The sequence below is a fragment of the Loxodonta africana genome, chromosome 13, assembly GCF_030014295.1.
Source record: "Loxodonta africana isolate mLoxAfr1 chromosome 13, mLoxAfr1.hap2, whole genome shotgun sequence".
Classification (NCBI taxonomy): domain Eukaryota; kingdom Metazoa; phylum Chordata; class Mammalia; order Proboscidea; family Elephantidae; genus Loxodonta; species Loxodonta africana.
The window spans coordinates 31,193,107-31,217,344 of NC_087354.1; the positions used below are offsets into that span (position 1 = coordinate 31,193,107).

The 24,238-nt window shown below is 40.5% G+C and overlaps 1 protein-coding gene across 1 annotated transcript in view; it reads right to left on the minus strand.

Moving 5' to 3' along the window:
* The window catches only part of IQGAP1 (IQ motif containing GTPase activating protein 1), a 101,919-nt gene that overhangs the window by 18,875 nt on the left and 58,806 nt on the right, over positions 1-24,238 (minus strand). Inside the window, exons 16-31 of the mRNA XM_064267169.1 lie at positions 16,485-16,575; positions 15,961-16,128; positions 15,108-15,250; positions 10,543-10,713; positions 9,775-9,858; positions 9,606-9,677; positions 9,438-9,507; positions 8,864-9,072; positions 8,000-8,155; positions 7,628-7,791; positions 6,886-7,110; positions 3,587-3,727; positions 3,409-3,493; positions 2,125-2,357; positions 1,381-1,513; positions 212-314 (exon numbers count right to left, since the gene is read on the minus strand). Of these exons, the coding sequence (XP_064123239.1) occupies positions 212-314; positions 1,381-1,513; positions 2,125-2,357; positions 3,409-3,493; positions 3,587-3,727; positions 6,886-7,110; positions 7,628-7,791; positions 8,000-8,155; positions 8,864-9,072; positions 9,438-9,507; positions 9,606-9,677; positions 9,775-9,858; positions 10,543-10,713; positions 15,108-15,250; positions 15,961-16,128; positions 16,485-16,575 (2,248 nt within the window). The remainder of the gene's footprint in view (positions 1-211; positions 315-1,380; positions 1,514-2,124; positions 2,358-3,408; positions 3,494-3,586; positions 3,728-6,885; positions 7,111-7,627; positions 7,792-7,999; positions 8,156-8,863; positions 9,073-9,437; positions 9,508-9,605; positions 9,678-9,774; positions 9,859-10,542; positions 10,714-15,107; positions 15,251-15,960; positions 16,129-16,484; positions 16,576-24,238) is intronic.

Sequence of the window (24,238 nt, forward strand, 5' to 3'; positions counted from 1 at the left end):
TCTTCCACTGGACTTAAGCTCCTCATAGACAGGACTCACATCTGTGTTGTTCCCCAGTGTGTACCCAGCACTTCGTATAGCGTGGAAGCAGAGAAGGTGACGATTGCAACACTCCTCTGTTGTGCTCCTCTCCCCCAGCTTTAGAGCTGCTAAGCCCACTCCTCCGTTGTGCCCCCCCCCCCCAGCATTAGAGCCGCTAAGCCAATGTTACCTATCAAGGACTCAATGGTGGGCACCTCCCCAAGGTCATCCAGCAGCTCATGGATCGGATCATTGTGCTCTGGAGCAATGGCGTCCTGGTGATCTAGCAGGAGCTGAATCAAGAAGCCAATCATCAATTCCATTACACACTCAACCTTCTAGCCCCCACCCTGGCCCGTGATGCCTGACAGTGATCTGCACAAGAGGTTACATAACAAAGCTCCTACATTCAAAGAACTGACAATCCAATCCTTCGCAAACTAACCTAAGTAAAGGATTATAAATATATAAAGCACTGCCACAATGGTCTCTATCGGATGACGTAAGTTATGAGAGTGGAAAGGAAACACACTCTCTTAACCTCAAGGTCATAAGGAAATTCATATATATAAATTTCTTACATACAAACGTACCCTATTTAAGAAAGAACAATGAAACCCACAGACTTCAATATCAAAAGTTGTCCATTACATTACTCTCAGTTCAAGTAACTGCCATTCAAACTTTCGTTTAATGCCTTCAGTGTATATCTTTTAACTCAGAGAAAAGTACACCGGATCAATGTTACCACCTTTGGGGCACGCAACAAAGCCTTCAGGATGCTATTATCTCAGGCAATGCCCTAAGAAATGATAATACCTGAAATTTCATTTATATTTTACATATGTCCTTTCCTGTTTTTTATGCCCCCAAAGGGGAAAGGAATGAATTAAAAGGATTTGAGGAAAAAGAAACACCCAAGGGAACAATCACTCTAAGGCAACACAGAGAAGAAGCTGGTACTATAGACCATGTATTAAAAAAAAAAAGAAAAAAGGCAGAGGGCTGGGGTAAAAAGAAGGAACAGTAAAAACAGTGTGTTATCAAGCCACTAGATCAGTGCTTGCAATGTAGATTCTAGATTTTGATTCAGTAGGCCTGTGGTGGTTCTAGGAAACTTCGTTTTAATAATCAGCTCAGATGATTCTGATGTAGGTGGCCTGGGGATCACTTTGGGAAAAACTTAGCAGTAAATACTGTTAAAAATAATAAGCAAAGGAAGAGACATAACATGGCAGATATAGTGTCAGTAAGATCAAAGGAAGGTAAGATACCTGGCTTCCAGAAATGGTAAGCAGTAGCCAAGGAAGGCAACTAAGGGCAGAGCAATGCATTAAGTAGTTAAAGAAAAATACTTACAGTGTGGGTGTTAATGATTTCACCAATGGAAATGTAGATAACTGGTTTGGTGAGGGTCACTAAATCAGAGTACTCATCCACATTAAATTTATCCTGAAGCTCTGGGACATCACAAGCAGTTTGGAAAAATCGTCTGAAAATAAGCACAGGGTTCACCCCCAACAAATGATACATACAAGAGAAATTGGTTAGAAGACATGCCACAAACCTCTCAAGCAATGAGTTCATGTAAAAACCTACTCAAGTCCGTTAATTCTAGTGAAACTGCTTCATGTTCACTATGCTTGACAGCCTTGGGCTCGCTCCACCTATTTTTTAGTTCTACCCACAAGAGCTATTCAACTGTAATTTAAAACAGTTCCCAGACACCTGTACAGTAAGGAGAATCAACTTTTTATCTCTAAGACAATGGTCTGAGGTACTGAACCGACTGTTAATTTATAAACATGAAAAGCACCTTCAATTCTCTGACTACAAAATATGAAATGCCTAACACATAACCATAGATTCTATGGCAAGTAATGTATATATAATGTGAATACATTTAATAGCTCAAAAATCTTCTTCAAAAGGAATTCATCACCTCCTGGAGCTGAGTACATCGAACACATATCTTACAACATGGCAGTCCAGGAAAAGCTACGTGTGGTATTTAATCTTTTATCTTTCCACCATCTGTCTTTTCCCTCAGAGATAGAAACAAATCCACAGAATCTTTCAGGTACCTTATACCCTTCCCCTTACCTGAATTTCTGGTAGGACTGGGAAAGATACTCATTAATGATGCTTAAGTGAGCATTATCTCCCAGAAACATCTTATTGGAAGCTGCATGCTGGAGCATCTTTGCAATGGAGCCAAGATTTCGGCGTTGGTCTGTGGTAAGCTGGCCTCCAGCTGACAGGTCAATGATGTCAAAGGCATCAGGGGCAACAATGGCTGGATTCATGTATCGATAGTAAAGCAAGTTACCAATAATCTGGGAACAAATGAAGCAGAAAGATGGTGTCAAAAACCACACTCACTACCAAGTAAGCCACAGATGACTTTGTTAGCAAAGAAAAACAGAAAATTCAGTTCTGTGAGAAAAAAAAAACCTACACACACACACACACACACACACACGCCACAAAGTTTCTCTCAAGGGCTGGAACTAAAATCATCAAACATCCCTTTGTTAGAGGCAGAAAAAAAGAACAGAATTGAAAGTCACTAGCAATAACTTAATGAAAGAGCAGATCCAGAAGGTGTTTTAGGGCATCTTTTGTTCGTGTATCACGGCAGCAAAATAACACTGCTGTCATCCACATGCAATTTTTCTTTTCCTGTAGGTGGGCTTTCATTGTAAGAGGCTGACGAATACAGCTGAAGTAAGTCCTTAAACGTGACCTAATGAGCATAACGTAATCTGCCCAACCCCTACCATCCTCATGCCGCAGATGTCAAAGGCCAGATTTATGCCTCTGAAATTAAAGTCACTCAACACACATCGTTTTCACAGAAGAATTTATGGACAGTCACAGCATTTCCCCTAGGGATTCATTCAGAAAAAAAAAATTAATTCACCTGAACAGAAAGTCTAGAATCGAGGCCTCACTGTAGGAAAGCACAGAACTAGGAGAGAGAAGAAAAAAGCATTCAGATTAAAAAAAAAAAAAAAAAAGGGAGGAGCACAGCAAAGTTAAGAAAGAGTTGCCAGAACAGCCTTAGCAGAAACAATTGTGTTTCCTGCTAATCATCTGGCCACCAGCAGAGGGAGCAATTCTTCAGTGAAAAGATAGGAAAAAACCATCTTCTTGTTTGATGCCACTCAAACTACATACTCAGAGAGACATCATTTACTATTTACAATTGCTTTCAAAAGCTCACAATCAATGGCTATCTCCTGCCAGAATCTATGCTTAGGTACTTACTAATAATGGTCTACAAGTCAAGCCTATGTTGTATTTTTTTCTTCAGCCCTAGATTCCTAACTTTCTCCTCAAAGGGTTGATTACTTGAAGGGCAGGTACCTGCTTTCAGATTCTTACCTTCAGCAGCTCATCCTCACCAGCATCAGGGAATTTTTCATGTAATGAGTCCTTCAGCACTTTGGCAATGAAACGCATCCCATAACTGTGGAATGGACAACACTTAGTGAGAAGGGCTAGGGAGCAGAAGGGCACTGATGGCAGGCTCTATTTAGGGTCAGGAGGACTGAGCACTCACGGGATTTTGTCCACAGAGCTGATGATGGCGGAGAGGAACTTGTCGGTCACGGCCCGCATATTCCTGATGGAGGTGTCTAGCCGTGTCCTGACCTCCTCATGAGCCAGAGCCTGCTCAGGAGTCACATCATAGGGCAGTTTGCTGGGAAAGCAGAAATTATTCCCAACTATGTTAGACCAATGGCCAGGAACAGCTTAAGGCAGAGACATCTCTTTCAAAAACAGAAAAACTTAGAGAGAGCCATTAACTTGCTCATGACCACAGAGCTCGTAAATGGAGAGGCCAGAATTTGAACTCAGGTTTTCAGCTGTGTATTGAACTAGATGCCAGGCACTATGATTGACACCTGGATATAACACATGGTATCTTGAGGAGCTTACAGTCTGGTAGGAGAGACATACAAACATACCTATCAACATATTGTGCTATAAATAAGTTGATCCGTTTCCTAAGAAGTCACAGGGAAGGGGATTCTACCCAGACTAGAGGAATCAAGGAAGGTTTCCAGAAGGAAGGGAAACCTGAACGTAGGAAAAAGGGAGAGGAAGGATCTTCTAGGCATGAAGAAGATCAAATGCAAAGAAAGGGAAATGAGAGGAGAGATGAGGCTGGAAACGTAAACAGGGCCAGGCCATGGAGAGCTCTGTAAACAATGCCAAGACACCTGGACTTTCCTAGAGGCTGGGATAGGATCATTAAAGGATTAGCGTTTTGAGGAAGACTGCTCTGGCCCACGACAGGGAATGCACTAAAGGCGCACAGTTACAGACGAAAGAGATAAGAGGTTAGTGCCGCAGCCCGATCAAGAAATGATGAGGACGTGAACAAGGATGCAGTGGTGGAGACCAAGAAGAGGAGATATGTCTGCTAGATATTAAGGAGATGCAATCAATGGGACTTGGTGACCCTTTAGATATTGGTGAGGAGGGTGACAGTTACATATAGGAAATGAAGGCATAAGGGCTGACAGGATCACTCAAGGGGAGGGCACTGAGCTAGTCAGGGGGTCCAAAGAGCACAAGAAAATCTCAAGGGGAAAGCAGAGAAGAGGCCCTAGGTGAAGTCTGAAAGAAAGGGCCAGCCACATGGCTCTGGGGATGGAGGAAATGACAGGCACTTGACTGATCTAAGGAGTTGTGCTAAGTGGACAAGGAAGTTGAAGAAACTTGCAAGGTAAGAGTAGATGTGCTAGAATATGGGGAATTAGAGTTAATGGGGAAGGAAATGAGGATAGATGGGAGCTGAAAGACAAACATGAAACATAGGGGTCAAGGTTTTGGTACTTGCTGCTACATCAAAAAGTAGCAATGAGGAAAGGGAATGAGTATACTAAAAACAGTGGTTATAGTCAGAGAACAGAATATTAAATGTCTAAGATTTTCAAGGTGAACACTCCCAAGAGGTGACAAAGTCCCAGTTTGCTATGTGATTGGTGGCTGAAGTAGGATAAAGGAAAGCTCTTGGGAATTCACAAGCCAAGGATAATCAAGTTTTACATGTTGGAAGGGTTCCCACCACACCACAAGATTACATCTCACTTTATCAGTAACAACATAACGTGTTACAATGAATTTCCACCTTATGAAAAGCAAAATAAGACACCAGTTTCTTACAGGTTCCCACAAGAAAAAAATTCTGAAATGCCCAGTGGAATTTTGATCTAAAAATTACTGACTCATGGATCATATAATAAGACACAGAGAGGGCACAGTTACAGATACTACTTAGACATAACCAAACACCTTGCAAGATTTGTCTTCTGGATTTGAAGGTTTAGGACCATAATTCCATGGGACAATTCAGTCAATTGACATAATATAGTTCATAAAGTTTATGTTCAACATCCTACTCTGATGAGGAGTGTCTGGGGTCTTAAAAGCTTGCAAGTGACCATGTAGGTGCAACTATTGGTCTCTACTTGTTCAGAACAAAAGAGATGGAAGGAAACCTAAGGTACAGAGAAGAAACCGGTCTACAGGACTACCTACATGAATCACAGCCTGAGACTAGAAGAACTAGATAATGTCCAGCTACCACTACCGATCATTCTGATCAGGGCCACTATTGTGGACGCTGCACACGTCTCTTGACGCTTCCAGAAGTGAATTTCAGTCTCATTCACTCATCTACCCATATTACAGGTAAATCATATCCTATTTCTTTCTTCTGTTCATTTTCTTTAATCTCCTGCTTATGTATATAAAAATAGTTTGAAAATGTTACTTTTCATCATAATTGTATAATAAAGGTATAAGCCATGGTCAACAAGTCACAGATCAAGTTTGATATAGTCCCCTGGTAACTGAAAAATAATCAAAACTGTGCTTTTCTTTCTTTAAGTTGATAATCATAGCACATTAGCTCACTAGTTGTATGCGAAAATCTTATCAGATCCTTTTAAGTGAACCATTAGGTTATGTTGGGGCTGCTTATTTCATAGTTTAATTCTGTTTTCTTAGTGTCAATTCAAAGAAGCCCTGGTGGTGGAGTGGTTAAGCACTTGGCTGCTAACCAAAAGGTCAGCAGTTCGAACCCATCAGCCGCTCCAAAGGAGAAAGATGTGGCAGTTTGTTTCCGTAAAGATTACAGCCTTGGCAACCCTACGGGGCAGTTCTACTCTGTCCTATAGGGTGGCTAAGAGTCGAATCAACTCAATGGCAATGGAATAATGTGGTAGTGTCAACTAACATCAGCAACATGTAAAAAAAAAAATTTTTAGCATAGTGTGCTTACGGAAATAATGTGTATGTGAGGGGTTGTGCAGCTAGCAAAAAGCCATTTAAGGTGCGCATTATTTGAGAAAAAATATACTACTGAAAAAGGAACATCCAGAACAGAAATGACAATGCTCATGCATCGTGAAGAACGTAACCAGTCACTCAACAATCTGTGCAGGAATTGCTGAACGGGAACCTAATCTGTTGTGTAAACTTTCGTTGAAAACACAATAAAATATTATCTTAAAAAAAATTCTTCAAACTTTGCTCAACTTGTAATTATACTGTTATTTTTATGTACCTGTTGTTGTCTCTCCCAGCCAATAAACTATGAGCACAGGGCAGGGACCGTGTCTGGGTCATTCGTCATTATGTTCCAGCACCTAGCACAGTACCTGGCACATAATAAGTACTCAACAAATATTCACTGAATAAGTGAATACATTACTAGGTTAACATTTAAAAAACAGTTTTCTAAGGAAAAACTATTTGAACCATTATTAGTGTATAAATCAAAGATGAACTGCATAAAAAAAAGAAAATAATAAAAACACAAAAGAAAAAGGTGTTATGTTTTCATACCTTGCCTCTCCTGTCTGAGATTCCATCTGATTAACCCAAGATTTGTAAATATCCACAGGATCAGTTTTGATGTTGAGAGACTTGTCATCCATAATCTCCTTCACGACCGGGGCCAAGATCTGTCTCAGGGCATTCTGGCCCCGGGCACCACGGTTGAAACTTACAACCATCTTAATAACTGTAGGATTTCCTGTCACAATTTCTTGAATCTGATCTACTTTTGACCTATAAAACATCAGATACAAATTCAATTTAAACTAATCTTAGAATTTATCAACCCAAAGATTGTTCCTACTTAAAGATCTTGTCTCCTAAAAACAGATGTAAGTGGAAGGAGGTGGGGTGTGTGTGCTTTCTCTAAGAACACTTTTAACACTCATCTGAACACAGGACCTTCCTGCTGCTGCAAACTTAATCGCAGGAGTCACTATTAGGTCCTTTGTGAGATAAAAATCTGGTTCCTGTGTTTGGGCCGGCTTTTTAAAACTTGTAATACAGCATGTCCCTAAAATTAAATTAGCAAACTCCTTATTCTACCTTCTCCCTGGAAGCAGCAACACTTTCTATCAGTAATAATTAAAGAGGCTGCTTCTTTAGAGTAAGTATTTCACACAAACCACAGTATGAACTGAGATTATGAGAAGGTACAGGCAGGCCGGAACCTCAAACTCTGAGCACCTATAACAGTGTTAAGGACTGACAATACTCAATGAGACCCCACGCCCTGCGGAAACGTTCATACTTAATTTCCTCCTGGAGCGCTGTCTTAAAGAGCCGTAGGAGCAGGTACTCCTCTCGCTGGTTGGACGCATAGTTGTAAAGTGTGAAGATGACAGAGTCCATGAACTTGGTGGACTTGTTCTGGGGCATCTGAAAAATCAGCTTGGCCAGATAGGTGGGGTTGGTCTGAAATGAAACCACAGGATAAGAAATTTCTAGGTAATATAAAGGCTGGTAAAACTATTCAAGTTTCTTAAATTTGGAGGACTAAAAAAATACATAAGAAAAATAAGATAGTCCTTCACTCATCCCTCAGTGGAAATCAGAAATTACTTCCAAATTACTTCCAAATCTATAGCTAAATTTTACTGTATTAATTCCAGGAGCCACTCACCTGCAATAAATAAAACAGATGCTGATAAGCTTCCAATTTCTCTCTCTTCTCCTTGCTCAAAGCCTTGAGACCTCCCTTCTGTTTATTTAGCATCATCATGTCAGACAACTGTTCCTTATTTTTCTTGGTAAGTTTTTTACTGTGGGAAACCACATCCTATAAATGAACACCAGTATATAAATTACAAACCCTTCAAGTGAAACTCTGGGCATTGTAGAAAGGTCCTTAATCACTTGTAAACTCGCACGAAGGTCTACTGCACTCTGGCAAATCCCTACTAAATAATTTAAAATCACTCTATTGTACCCTAACTTTAGGGCACCAATCAAATCCACTCCTACGTTCATCTTCTTATAAAGAAAGAACCTGAGTCATAAAAGCATCCACTGACCCAGGAAATCAACTTCTAGGAATCTAACTTAAAAGTCTTAAGTACAATAAAAGCTAAATATACACTGCGACATTAATTGCAATGTTACTTGAAATAAGGAAAACCTGGAAAACCACCTAAATGACAAATAGTAGGAAAAAAGAGGTAAATCATAGTATACCTTCTAATGGATTACGCTGCCATTAAAAATAACATTTATGACTATTTGATTAAAGCATCTTCTCTCCCAACATTAAAATACAGGATGCAAAATGACTGTGGGGTGATGGAATTAGGGCAGAATTTTTATCTTCTTTTCTCATTTCAAAATTTTGTCTATTATATATCGTTTTATTTTTTACATAAATTTTAAAAATATACAGCATTAGCTAAGAAGAAATTCTGCCTCCAGCTTCCCAGAGAGTCAGCAAGTGTAAGGTAGAGTAACAAAGCAGGATGAGGTGCTCTGAGGCCTCACCTGGGCTGGACCATACCTGCAGTGTAATCTTATTTTTCACTAGCAGTCCAATTTTGATATCCATGAGATTGAGGTCATTCTCCAGCTGCTGGTTAGAACGAATGAGGGTGATAACCTCTTCCCGCATCTTCATAAGGTCAAGTTCCTCTTGAAAATCCTGGTCACTTTGATCCAGCAGGTGGACAAATTTTCGCACCACAATCATAGGAGGATCCTCAGCATTGACTGACAGAAAGAAAGTATGCGTCAGACAAAGAACGGAGTTACCAAGAAAGTCTGAAGTCTCAGAAGATACCAGCATTAACTTGAATGTGTAGCTCTATTCACACATAAGGTATTCGTCTCTTTTGAGATCAGCCAAGACAAGCACCAAGTGCAGTCTTCTTGATCATGCTATCGGCTACAACAAAGGCTAATATGGCAAGTAACAAGACATCTAGCCACAGGTGAGCAAAGGGCTTAAATCACAAGTAACACCCCACACCCCAAGCCTCGCCTTCAGGACAACAAAAGAGATCCGTGAGAATACCAGAACCTGGTGGATCTCCACCAGTGCCTCAACTCTTCACTGCTGAGCCAAAGTTACTCACTGAGAGTCTTGTAGTCATCACGAGCTTTGTTTGCCCGAATGAAAGCCTGGATTTTGATAATGTCATTTATCTAAGGAACAAAGAAAAAGAAGGAATTCTTTTAATCATTTGTCCATCAAAAATACAGCAAAGTTCATTCCAACAGCCCTAAAATCCCCAGGTGCTTACATGATCTCGGAAATACTGTAGACGATCTCTGTAGCGCTTTCTAGCTTGATGCATCCTGGCCAGTGACTGAATCTGTGGAAAAGGGATCCTGGAAATTAGAAGAGTCCTTCAACTCAACACACATCATACTTGCGCCCCACACTAAGAAACCCAGCTCAGGCTACCATACCTTTACAACTTCATCTTTATGGGAGCGCAGGTAAGCTAAACGATCTTGATATGCCTTCTTCTGCTTGTATCCCCTCCATTGAGACTGAAATCATCAAACGTTGCAGATGACGGGTTATTCCCCAACGATCAGAGAAAGTTTAAAAAATTTCATCTTGATATATTATGCTAGCATGATTCATGAAGAAGCTTTTAAAAAGACCACTGCCAACAGTGACAGAGGAATTGTGGGTGGGCTGTGCCTCCACCAGGAGAATATAAGCTAAAGTCTACTTCCCTGCTGTTGGCACAGCACCTCACACCTTTAAAAGGTTCTCTTATTTGCTCTTTACAACAGTCAAATGAGGAAGATAAGATAAATGCTAGTATCTCCATTTTACAGATGAGGAAACAGACTTAGAGAGGTTTGCCACTATCTGACAGCATGGGGCCATCATTCCCAACTCAGAAGTCTTTCTATGACACCATGTTACCCTGTCATTGAAGCAAATCCAACACTGTTTTCCCTCCAGGTTCAAATCTTACACACAGAAATAGTCTTCGAAACTAATGAAGTCTCCAAGAACAGCCACTGACAGTTTACTATGAAATACCACTAAACATGCTATCATTACAATAGTAGAAAAGAGGAGGTACTTGTCAAAAGAAGGATGAGACAAAGAGATCCGAAGTCAAAAAACACACTCAGACAGTAGATTTTAAGAGCTGACTGTTTATTACCCCTGTTCTAGAAGCCCACTTGCTGTCTGAATAACTGGCTCTGAAATACCTGAATGCAGGTGATGGCAGGGATTTGCTTCTTCAGGAAATTCATCCTGGATCGGAATTCCTGTCGAACTAAGTATCCACGGCAGCAAGCCTGCAGCTTGGTGATCAAACCTTCGTTGGCCAGCCAAAGCTGTTCACGGTTATATGCAGCAGTCACTCCAGAGATAGAACTCTGAACAAAGCATGTGGGGACGTTAGAAGACATACACAGGTGCAAACAGACACACATTTTAACCCTCGCTGCTTTCTATGTCTATACTAGATCTTTAGCTAAGCAGTGAGAATTAAGTCTTTAGGTCTGTTTTCCAGGGCCAGGCTGTTCTTTTCACATAAAAAAAAAAAAAGAACATTCATTAATAAAAACTTGATCTTCTTTTATCTCATATGTTATCTCACTTACTGACCCGCCTATTCAAAACTGAGTATGCCACGAACTGTGCTAGGTGATATGGGGTTACTGTGGACAAGAATCACCAAGGGATGTGTAGAAGCAAGTACCAGGGAGCCCCTAGAATGCACAGCATAGGACACCTGCAGGGGAGTGGCCAGAAGCAAGGCTTGAAAGCTACATCTCCAGGCAGACTGCAAATGGTCTTCAAATGTAGCCTTAAGGGCTACTATAGGCACTGGAGAGCCAGCAAACTTCTATGCAGAGGAACAAAACAATCAGGTTGATTTTTAGAAAAATAGTACTGTTAGGAGAGTAGCTGACAGACTAACGTGAGAAGGGACTTGAAGCAAGTGGGTGAATAAGAATGTTATCATAATCCAAGTAAAAGATGACCTCGGCTTGAATGAGGGCAGCGGGGTGAGAATGGTTAGGTGAGAACATCTGGTTACTTCCCCAATATTTATGTTCCCCTTTTCCTTGTTATCAGAGCCTTGATTTTTTTCTGGACAATACTGTGCCCAGTTAAAAGACACCATTAGCTAGGGATAGCTCATGAGATGTGAGCAGAAGCAGTTTGGTAAGACCTACAGGAAAGTTCCTTAAGAAAGAGATAGATAGTTGGCACTGTGCCTTTTTTGCTTTTCCTTCCTTTCTTCCTACTTCCTGCCTAGGCCGCTAACTCGATGGTTAGGCCTCCAAGTTGTTATTTAGGCTCACAAGATGACCTTAGGAATGGAAGCCACATGCTAAGAATAGCAGAGTAAAAAGACAGAAGGACCTTGGGATGAACAATATTATGGAGCCACCACACCTTCCTTGGATCACTGCTACAGAATTAGTTTACATGAGAAAAAAAGAAATACAGCCTTATATTTTAGTCTCTATTTTTTCTATCAGAGAGTCTGGGGTGCCTGCAGAACTTCTAGCCTGTACATGGACAGGCAAGCCTGGTGGTCAGGAGAAAGGCTACAGTATGGAGGTACAGGCTTGGGAGTCACAAGCACAAAGTTGACAGCTAGAACCAAAGGCTAGAATAAGATCATTCAAATGAACGTGCAGAGGAAAAGAGGGTCAACAATGGAATCCTGAAACAGTTCAGGCAGAGGTAGAGAAAAGCAGTTGGAAGATAGATTAGGAAGAGACACTCAGAGAAGTAAGAGAACCAGAGAGAGCTGCACTAGAGAAGTCAAAAGAGTTGAGGGCTTAAGAAAGGTACTTCAGAGAGGTCAGATACGATGAGACCTCCTAACTGAATCTGGCCATTAAAAGGGTATTGATAAAGTCTAAAATAAGAGTTTTACTAAAGGGAAAGCTGGACAGGAAATCATACTGTATGCTACTGTGAGCTAAGAAGTGAATGGTAGTGGAGAAATGAGATAGGGAGGGGCAAATTAATCTTTCAAGACATTTAGCAAGGACAAAGAAAGAAGATGAACTTGTATGCAAGGCCAAATTAGGGAAATTCTATGGGTTAAAAAAAAAAAAAAACTTCTAAAAGATGAGAGAGACATGATTATACATATAGGCTGCTATCTACAAGCAAAGTCCTCGGACCGGCAGCATCAGCATCACCTGGGGGCTTGTCAGGACTGTAGACTCTCAAGCCCTACTGCAGACCCACTGAATCAAAATCTTCATTTTAATAAGACCCCCAGGTAATTCACATACACATTAAATTCTGAAAGTCACTAATCTAGGTCATATAGTACAAAAATCAAAAAAATGAGGAGAAGACAAGGTCTGCAAGGAACTGGGAGAGCATGGAACCAAGAGATAAGGTAAATCTCTTTCACCTTCGCTTTGCAAGCTTTGGACAGGAGATATTTCCTGTGGGAAAGAAAATGATGAAGGATTTGGTGAAAATTCAGATAAACTGAAAGAGCAGAGAGTGGGAGGATACACACTTGATTGCCACTCTTTTTAATTAGGTAGGAGGCTGAACGGTGCTAAAGGCAAGGTAACATTGCTTAAAATCTACTTAGGTCCACATGTAAAACAAGTATGAGTGTTTCTGTAGAGCTTAGTAAGATACTCGAAGGTGTACATGACTCAAAAAGAGTTGCAGCCTGGCTTCCTTACCTAGCATGTTAGGCCCTTCATGATTTGACCTGAGACTATCTTATTTGCCTCCTCTTCTGCCACACCCTCCACATTACAGTCAACAGGACCGCTTGTCTTTCCTTAAATGGTTCCTGTTCTTTCCATCCTGTGAGCCTGTCCCCATACTGCCCTTTCTATCTAGAACAGACATTCCTCTTTTTCCCATCTGCTAAAATCATCATTATCTACGCTATCTTCCTCCAGGACAAAAATTGGTGGTGGTGTTGCCAGTTGCCACAGAGTTGATTCTGACTCATGATGATCCCATGTGTAGAGATTAGATCTGTGCTCCACAGGGTTTTCAGGGCTGTGACCTTTTGGAAGCAGATCACCAGGCCTGTCTTCCTAGGCACCTCTGAGTGCGTTCAAACCACCAACCTTTCGGCTAGGAGTCAAGTACTTAACCGTCTGCACTGCCCAGGGACTCCAAAGGACAAAATTTATTGCTCCCTTAACCTTTCCTACGGAAACCCTGGTGGCACAGTGGTTAAGTGCTACGGCTGCTAACCAAAAGGTCAGCAGTTCAAATCCGCCAGGTGCTCCTTGGAAACTGTACAGGGCAGTTCTACTCTGTCCTATAAGGTCGCTATGAGCTGGAACTGACTCGACGGCAGTGGGTTTGGTTTGGTTTTGGTAACATTTCCTTTATTTTACTGCTATTAGAGCATCTAGTTTTCTCTTGCCCTATATCACAGTATTCAGTTCTATGTCTGTTGCTTTTGCCACATCATTATGAACAACTGCAAGGTAGAGACTCTATGACACATCTTTATACCCTCAATGCCCAACACAGAGTTCAATGAGTCTGGTTAAATTTAATCATCTGCGAAATCATTAGCAATGAAGTTAAAACACTGGCAAGGTGAGAGACTACAACTTTCCCTAAGTAGGAAACTTTAAACACAAAATAGATATTCACCTCTCTGATAGTTAAATTCTGAATAAATGGCTATTTCACTTCGTATGTATGTGTATATTTCACTTGTTCTACACAGATTTAGGGAATACTGCCCAATGGAAGTAGATGATCTTTTAAAAGTCCTTTACTGTTCTTTCTCTCTAGAATTCTTTGTTGTCTATTAATTATGCATCTAATCGTGACCTAAAACAGCTTACTCAACATCTGCCCTCAATATATTTTCCTCTCCTTCAATGTTCATTAGACAATTCCATTTTAATGAACATGAGCTCAGCACCAGTAATGTTAGGGTTGCTCAACAGCCCATCGATGACAACAGAAGTGCCTGTTACGTACAAGCACTGCAAGGAAAGTTAGTGGCTCACCTTCAAATCTAACAGGGGGCATAAGACAAGTACATACGTGACTCAGATTCAAATGTGAACAGATTATGTCCTGAACCGAGTTCAAAGTTCTATGGGGGCTTCAAAGGAAGATGGAGGGGGGAAGTAAAACAAAGGAAAGGTTCACAGAGGAAATGACACTTGAGATGTATGTGCCCAAAAGAATAGAACTTTGACACATGTACATGGCAGGTTGGGACAGCTCATGACACAAGGAACTTTGTTTTGTTCATGGCTATATCTCCATTGCTTACGAGAGTGCCTGCTACATTTAAGGAAGTGCTCAATAAGTAACAGTGGAGTGAAAGCATAAATTCCAGTAAGAATGAACAGCATAAGCAAAGATGGAGGAGGGAAAAAAGCACTTTAAAAGCTGCTACAAATATGTTAACTTTATTTGAAAATGCAGGTTACAGTCTAACACAGTACAGTCTGACTGCAATTTGTGAAAGAGTCATAAAAGAGACTAAAAATGTAAACTGGGAGATGAACAGTAGTTGCATTTAACGGGGAATCGGAGCAACTTTTCATTCTTCTTTTCCGGATCATCCAAATTTTCTTTAATAAGTACACAAATAAAGTGACTTAATTCTACAACTCAAACATTGCTCTCCCCCTTCCCACATATTCCAAAATAGTTCATTTTAGTTCATTTCATTACACAGTCTAAATTTTAGCCTAGGTCTTGTGACCAAATGCCCTGTTCCTCCTAGTATGAGCTCTAAAACATTTTTCTCTCTCAGCTTCTTCTTACGTGAGGAAAGGTGGCCTACCTGGATCTCCTCCCGAGAAAGATGCGTGGAATTTTGCACGAAGTCTGGGGGTTCATCCCATCCTCCTTCCTGGGTCTCCAGATTGTGGTAATAGTGATAGCCACCTTTCACCCAGTGCTTCACCCACTTGCTGTTATTATCTCCTAGTAAAAAAAAGAAAATAAAGGAAAGATAAAAGAAACCCAGAGCCATAGTCCCCACATTTACCTGTCTAATACTACAGAGTTATTACAGTCAAGTTTAATAACCTCAATGAAGAACCTCCAAAAGCCTATTCCTTGGATCTGTGCAAGTAAAGGGCATGCTAAGTTTCCCTTTAGCTATGGCTCTGCAATATCTAATTCAGCTCATCTATATCTAGTAATAAAAATACCTATGAAGTCTAACTGTGGAATTAACCATGACTTTGTTCCTTCCTAAGCCTATGTCTAAGAACTTACATGCTAGAAAACTGCTCTGATAAAAGATCTTGTGACCATTCAGCCTCCATTTAATAATAATAATACAATGAGATGAGAACTCTTATTTTTATTCCCCTTTTTGTAGGTAAACTACATTCAACTGTGTATAGGCTTAGACAATCAGAGAGACTGATACTGTATACAGAGAAAAACATGTATTTTTATCCATCCCCCATTCTCTGAAAGTTGGCCTCATTAACATACCTGTCCACAAAGGGAAAAAAACCCAGTAACAGGGATATTATTGCCTTAGAGCCTTTGAAATGTGCCTAAACGCTGCATTTCTACCCTAAAGTGTCTTTCCCTACAGCTTGCCCCTTTCTTCTGTATCTTTCCCCTCATACACTCAAGTTCTTAGCTTCAGAGCACATATTTATGTTCCCACGACTTACCCGCTGCCAGTTTCTTCTTCTTGGCTTCAGCAAGGTCACTTAGGTAAGTTTTACCACACTCAGGGATGACTCCATACAATCCAACATCAGGGGAACGGAGGGCGCTCAGTGTTTTGCCAACATCACCACTGTCCACTGCCTCATTAATTGCAAACACTCCTAAGGCAACTATACCATTAGAAGAGAATTGTTACAAGAACAGTTTAGAAAGCATCTAAATTCACACACTATTTCACCTAAGTATGACCAGGCCAGACCCATTGCCATCAAGTCAATTCTGACTCATAGTGACCACAGGACAGAGTAGAATTGCCCCACAGGGTTTCCAAGGAGTGCCTGGTGGATTCGAACTGCCAACCTTTCGGTTAGCAGCTGTACCTCTTAACTACTATGGCACCTAAGTATATGTATTGGCAAACTATTCCCCTCAGTCTCGCTATCCTGGTTAAGCTGAATACTGAGATACGGAACACGTCGCCTTCCTCACCCTCCACCAAAATAGAAATGAAACAGCTGATACGTACACTTTTGTGCTTCTTGGGTATCTTTGTTGGATTGCCAGATTCCACCCTGAATTTCATCCAACCAAAGCACAGCTGACTCATCCTGGGTTTCCTACACACCAAGCAAAGCAGAATAGTATCAGAGGCAGGAATTCCAGGTACACGTGATGCACATGGGTGAAGAGGACTTCTGAGACTCAACTAGATATGCAGTAAGAAGTTTCAAATACATGAGACAAACAGAATAGTCAAATGGGAGAAGCCAGGTATCAACAAACTTGGAAAAGGTTACAAGGGAGATGCCTCAATGTAAGTGAAAAATATGTTCAAGATGAATTCAAATTGTTCAAGACATCAAGAGCAACCAAAAGTGGCAAAAGGACCAGATAAACTGGGAAGGGGCCAGCGGCTTTAAAAGTGTGACAAGGGCGGTTGGTTGTTGTTAGTTGCCAAAGAGTAGGTTCTGACTCGTGGTGACCCCATGTGTGCAGGGTAGAACTGCTCCATAGGGTTTCTGAGGCTGTGACCTTTCAGAAGCAGGTCACCAGGCCAGTCTTCTGAGGCACCTCTGGGTGGATCTGAACTGCCAAACTTTTGGCTTGTAGTCGAGCACTCAACTGTCTGCACCACCCTTGGAAACCTGGACAAGGGCTAGGGTATGTATATGAATCCACAGTACTTATTCTAGAAAGCCTCCTTTGCCAGTGATATTTAAAGGAGGTTTATATTCTCTATAACTATTATTGTTACTAAGACTACCAAGCCCTGCTCTTAACCAGAACTTTTTAAATTATCATATTTAAAGCCAGTTGTCACTAAAGGCAACCTAAACTTATCACCAGCTTATATTCTAAAACTTGATTTTTAAATCAGTTGTTGGGAACTTAAAAACAAATTTTTACATGGAAATATTACAGTAAATAGTGGCTACTTTCCTCAGAAGAAGCCCTGATAGTGCAGGGGTTAAGTGCTTGGCTGCCAACTGAAAGGTCAGCAGTTTGAACCCATCAGCCGCTCCACAGGAGAAAGATGTGCAGTCTGCTTCTGTAAAGATTACAGCCTTGGAAACCCTACGCCGCAGGCCTACTCTGTCCAATAGGGTCACTATGAATCAGAATCGACTCGATGGCAATGAGTTTGGCCAACAAAGGCCTCGCTAGCCCATAGTGTAATCTGCACTGAATACTGTGGGCAGAGGTAAAATAGTAGAAAGAGCAGTAGCTTACTTCCCTCTTCCTAAATGTGGTTTTAGACAATTAAAAACATATAGAGTTTATTATTAGTGATCATTTCCTCTGAAAGTAATCTTGAATAGAACTGGATTAGCAAAAGGATCTTCATCCTCTGGTCTTCTGATTTTCAAGAATGTGGCTGCCATCCTCCGATTCAGGATTTTTCTCTAGTTGGTCAGCTGTTCTACTGTCCACCTACTCTCAGTGTCAGAGTGGGAAACGGAAACCACTGCCTGATGCCCAGTTAGATTTCAGTGGTTGTACTAAGGTTACAACAGCAGGTAAACCTCAACTGTCTCAAAGGGTGAGGTCCCTTTGTTTGCTAAGATGTCTCTAAGATCTGCATAGACAACATCATGCTCTTTAATTCAGCAGATTAGTAGGGAAGTCTTCTCCAGAAAGGGCAGGGCACCTCAGGTTTAAAAGTGGCCAGGTTGAGAGAAGTCATTTTTGAAGTGTTCTTGGCTGACCCAACTGTTCTGAGGCTCGAGCTAACAGCAATTGCCATAAACAGCAGTTTAAATATCCATTTAGACTGCCTGATGTGTTTTTTTTGATGTGAATATAACCTGACAAGGCACCAATGAGGCAGAATAAAGAATTGGCGCCGGCAACCATAACTGTGTTACGAGGCAGGCTCTGGGCTTTGGGATAAAGTGGGAAGTTTCAATGATTTCAGTAGGCCCAGCAGTTGAAGCCACAAAGCCTTCGAGGAGCCTTGGCTTTCTTCCAGGCCTATTGTAGTGAGAGATGCATTTCACTCAGTGAAGCCAAGGAGCCACAAACCCCTGCAATTTATAAAGCGCCTTGGTGATGGCATAAGGGCAAAGGAAAGCATCTGACATTGAGAGCAGTGATTTCTCTCAAATGCAGCTTTTTTTTTAAAAAAAAAAAGATCATTTCACCAAATTATGCTAGGTGTTGGGTTTACATAAGAGGCCTGTTTTCAATTTTAAAGCTCATAGTCTTGAGAAAGGAAAAGAGTAAACGGAAAGCTAGAACACAAGAATAAATAACATAATAGTACCTTCCCACAACGAGTCACTTTCTATTATTGAAAATAGAAAATGGCCACACACAAGCCCCTGGAGTCATATGAATAAATACTGGAAATACTAAGCAATAGCTTCAATGTGAGACAACACAGTGAGTCACCTATAGGCTTGTGTCAACTTAAACTGAGAAGTCATAAGCAAGGAGGCTGCAGGTCTCATCGCCAAGAGAGGTAGCATAGAAAAAGTTCCTACATCATCAAAACAGAAGCATTTTCCACAGAATCAGGCTATTTTTGGTTCACTTTTAGGCTAAGCACATATCGGGTATTTCTGAGCAGAATCTATTCTAAATAAATCTGGGACGTTTAGCACAACTTCCTTCACTGAGAGAATGGCATAGCTTATCAATAATTCTGACCATTCAAAGTTCTGTCTTCCCCACACCATAAGAAATAAAATAAAAGGATTAAAGCAAAACCTTTCAGATACTCTCCTATAAAATGTAAGTACCGGAGCTGTAGTATGAAAGGCAAGAAAAAGAATGAGCCAGGGTCTCATGCGTGTTAGGGAAACGTGATCTAGAAATACGCCTCACCTTACCGAAGGAGGGAAAAAAGATGGCGTATGCTAGTGGAAGGAAAGAACGTGTTCTCTCTGGTTCATTGAGATCAAACAGGGAAACAAAATCCAAATCCTATTAAAGTTTGTTCTAAAGAGATCACCTAAGGTTAACCCAAATCCCTGAGCAGAGAGTTAAAACTCTAGGCTAGATATGTTGGAGAATACATAGATCAAACAGATTTAACAATGTGGAAGTGTTATACAAAATATATTAAAGTACTGCCCCCAACAACTCTGACTGACACTTAGAAACATACAGACTGCACTGCCGAAGAGGCAAGGAGTTAGGGACCAGAAACAAAAATTAAAACCTGGAGGTAAAAGTGATAAAGGAGCCATAAAATACAGAAAAAGGGAGTGGAACAGAAGAACGGCTATTTTACATACATATTACATTGAAAACACAAACACATATACCTCTAAAGGCCACTTCTTTCCCCTTAAAAGTTCCTTTAAAGACTATGTTTTTATATGTGGCACAGTTTGCATGTGGTGACAGATAAAACATTTTATATATATCTACACACACACACCCACCACCACCTCCCCCCCGCTCCCGTGGTGTAATGGTTGAGAGCTCAGCTGCTAACCAAAAAGTCAGCAGTTCAAGTCTACCAGCTGCTCCTTGGAAACCCTACAGTACAGTTTTACTCTGTCCTATAGGGTCACTATGAGTCGGAACTGACTCAATAGTACCTAACCGCCATAACAACATACACACATAAAACTATATATATATACATACCATAACCGTTGCCGTCGAGTCGATTCCGACTCATAACAACCCTACAGGACAGAGTAGAACTGCCCCATAGAGTTTCCAAGGAGAGCCTGGTGGATTCGAACTGCTGACCTTTTGGTTAGCAGCTGTAGCTCTTAACCACTACACCACCAGGGTTTCCATATATATTTACACACACACACACATATATATATTGTTGGTTGCCGTCGAGTCAGCTCTGACTCATGGCAACCTTATATATAACATTTTATATGTGTGTGTGTGTGTGTGTGTGTGTGTGTGTGTGTGTGTGTGTATAAAACCACATACACACCATATACACATGTAAACCCACAAATATACACATTTTTCAGCTGTATAACACGAGCACTAACTGATCAGAATGGAGCAGAGTTCTTACGGCCCCAGCTGGTCTAGGTACTAACCTTTAGTTTCTGCTTTATGGAAGTTCAGGGAAAGAGCTGGAAACGGGAGGCAGCAGCACAGACGTGGAAGGGTTGGAATAGCAGCAATATACCAAACAACTGGTACAGTTTTCTAACAACTGGTACAGCTGTGTTGGTGCATAACGGCTGATTAGCTACATGCATGTATGCACACCTGCAGGTATGTATACACACACACATACGCACAGTGGGGTGGGAGATGAGGGAGATTTAGTCCACTCACATTTTAAACTATAAAACAAGTTTCTTAAGAATCCCTGATATTCATGTCTTGGCATTCACACTTTACTACTCAATGACTAGTAATTCACTTAATTCAGCAAGTATTCCAAAAACACTAAATTTAAAGTAAGAGAAGTTACATCAGTGAAAATGGCAGAACAAGGACTTCTGAAAATGTTCTCTTCCATAAAAACAACAACAAAAAAACTGACAAAAATAGTCACAATCAACTTTTTCAAAACTCTGCAAATTTAACCAAAGACTTGCAGCAATCTGGGGAGCATTTATTCAAGAAAAATAGCCAAATATCTCAGTAAGAAGAGTGAGTTTTGTGGCATTTCAGATTGTCCTATTCCTATCCCTGCCCTCTCCAGTTCCTTCAAAGCCTCAGAAAGCTGTCGTTATTTGACCTGTTTGGTGGTTCCCTGGAAGACCCCTCTCTCAAAACTGACTTCAAGTGACCTGACTTGCAGCTTGGTCAGCACAAACAGCTTTTTTCTCCAGGGGCATTTGTCAAAAACATTACGAGGTGATTTTCTAATATTGGGGATACCCAAGATGGTGGATAACAGCTAGGGCAAACGATAGGCTAACCAAAAGCTTAAAAAGACGTGAGAAAGCCCTAAGCTCTCACCTCTAGGTGGAAGCAGGAAGTAAAGACTAAGGCAGAGTTGTAAACTGCCTGGCTGAGTGTTGAAAGGGAGGAACGATTTGGAAAAGGATGATGAGAATGGTAGCACAACTCAAAGAATGTAATCAATGTCACTGAACTCTATACGCAGAGATTGTTGAATTGGTGTAATTCTGCTGTGTGTGTTTTCAACAATAACAAAAAATAAAATAAATTATTTTAAAAAACTGTCCCTCAGGAAGCCCAAACACTGAACTTATTAGACAAAGACTAAATTAGCTATTTTAAATATGTTCAACAAGTGAAAGGAAGCCATGTCAGGACTAAAGAAATATATGAAAATGCTATCTCACCAAACAAAGAGTATTAATAAAAAGTAACTATAAACAAAGAATCAAATAGAAATTCTGAAGTTGAAAAGTATAATAACTGAAATGAAAAATTATCTAGAGGGAATAACAGAAAATTTGAACAGGGAAAAGAAAAAATCAGTGAACTTGAAGACAAGCCAATTGAAATTATCTGGTTTGAGGCACAGTAAGAAAAAAGAATGAAGAAAATTAACAAAGCCTCAGAGACCTATGGGGCACCATCGAGGGTACTAATATACAATAATCGAAGTCCTAGAAGGCAAGGAGAGAAAGGGACAAAAAGAATACTTAAAGAAAATCTAAATTGGACCTATAACAAGTATAGACATTAAATTAGTAATTTAAAAACTTCCCACAAAGAAAAGCCCAGGACCAGACCACTTCATCAGTTAATTGTACCAAACATTTAAAGAAAAAATAATACCAATCCTTCCTTCACAAACTCTACTGAAAAACAGAAGAGAAGGGAATATTTCTCAACTCGTTCTATAAGGCCAATATTATCCTGATGTCAAAACCAGACACAAAGGCATCACAAGAAATGTAAACTACAGGCCAAATTGAATTTAAAATCTTTTGCCTGCTAAACTTGGAATGCAGATAATTATTTTTAAAACTATTCCCAAGATGGCTCAGAGGAACTTAGAAGCTAAGCTGATGCCTAAAAAAAGGCAATTCTACCTAATATGTAGTCCACTCCGCTGGGCCTGCCAGTGTCCAGCAAGCTTTCTTCTAGTGTCTCCACCCTCTTCCTCCGCCTTTGGTGAACTCTGAAAATTCATTCCACTGCAAAAGGAAATGCTTCAAACTCTAGTCACATCCTCTAAAAATTTAAACAACTCCCCACACACACCCACAAAGAAAGGGGCAAACAGCCTTATAGCTTGAGTGAGAGCAGGTACAAGTTATATCCTCAATCTACTTTCCTTTTTAAACACAGAACCTGACCCTAGCTTATTCTCCCAAGCCCCACTCCTCTGTCAGTCATATATAGACTCCCTCTGGACTTCCTTGGCAACAAAAACAAACCCTATCGCCAATGGCTTACGCACAACCACTGCAGCCAGGCCCTACCACAGGGGAATCAGCAGAATCAGAGATAAAGCTTAGGAATCGGTATTTTAAAAATGGCTCTCTCAGTGTCCTAATAATCAGTCAAGTTTGAGAAGCTCTGATCTGACAAAATGAATCAAAGATACAGATCTCCACTTACAGCTTCGCTGACACTCAATTGCTTCTCACCTGAGTAACTGTAATCAGTTGATCCATTGGTCTCAATTCCTGGTTACAAAATAGGAGTTGTGATTCAACCCTCCCCACGGATCAAGTGACATTCTGCATGGTAATATGCCTCTTAAATGAGACACCACATTTACATGCTTAGGACATGTTAATGACAACCACTCTCACGGTGATGGAATCAAAGCAGATCTATCATTATATTACCCAGAACTCCTCCACCCCAACCCAAACTTAGCCCATATGGTGTCAGTGTACAAAAACCTCCAAAACACTAAAGCCCTGATCTCTTTTTCTTCCCTTGGCTTCCCAGAAAGCATCTGAACCCTTGAGTTAAGAATTTCTTTTAGCTCTTGCACTTGCTACAAGAACCTCACTTTAGGGATTTTCTAAGGCAGAAAAGAAAGCTATGGTCCTCTCTATATAATTGTTGCAACTTAGAAAGAATCCGAAGGAGATAAATCACAATTAAAAAACAGATGAAATTATGCTTTAATCATGCAACTAATATTTGAGGGCCTACTATGTACAAGGCAACTTCCTAGACAGCAACAGGATAACAAGAAGTATAAATCTTGTCAATTTCCTCATCTGGGAAGGCAAGGTGAATAAGCTTTTAAAAAGACAGGTGGTGTTACAATCACTTTGGAAAATTTTATGTTCATAGGATCATTATTCCTAATAGCCAAAAAGTGGAAAAACCCAAATGTCCATCAATGAATGAATGGAAAACAAAGGAATTTTATTCAGCCAGAAAAAAAGGAATGAAATGTTACAACATAGATGAACCTTGAAAACGTTGTACCAAGTCAAAGTACCCAGTTACAAAAAAACACATATTGTATGACTGCATTTATATGAAATCACCAGAAGCAAATCCAAAGAGGCAGAAAAGAGATTTGTGGTTGCCTAGGGCTGGGGGTACTAGGGGAAAATGAGAAGTAACTGCTCTTTTCTTTTGGGGGTAAAAAAAATATTCTAAAATTGAATGTGGTTATGGCTGTATAATTCTGAGAACATATGAGAAACCACTGAATTGTGTATTTTAAAATGGTGAATTGTATGATATGTGAATGATATCTCAATAAAGCTGTTACAAATAAAACTTCACGGCAGTGTCTACTGAAGTTGAACACATACGAGTTCCCTATGACCCAGTAATGCCACTCCTAGGTGTGTATCTAATAGAAACGCACAGATATAGTCACCAAAAGACATGTACTAGAATATTCATAGGAGCACTATTTGTAATAGCCCAGAAGTGAGAAACAACCAA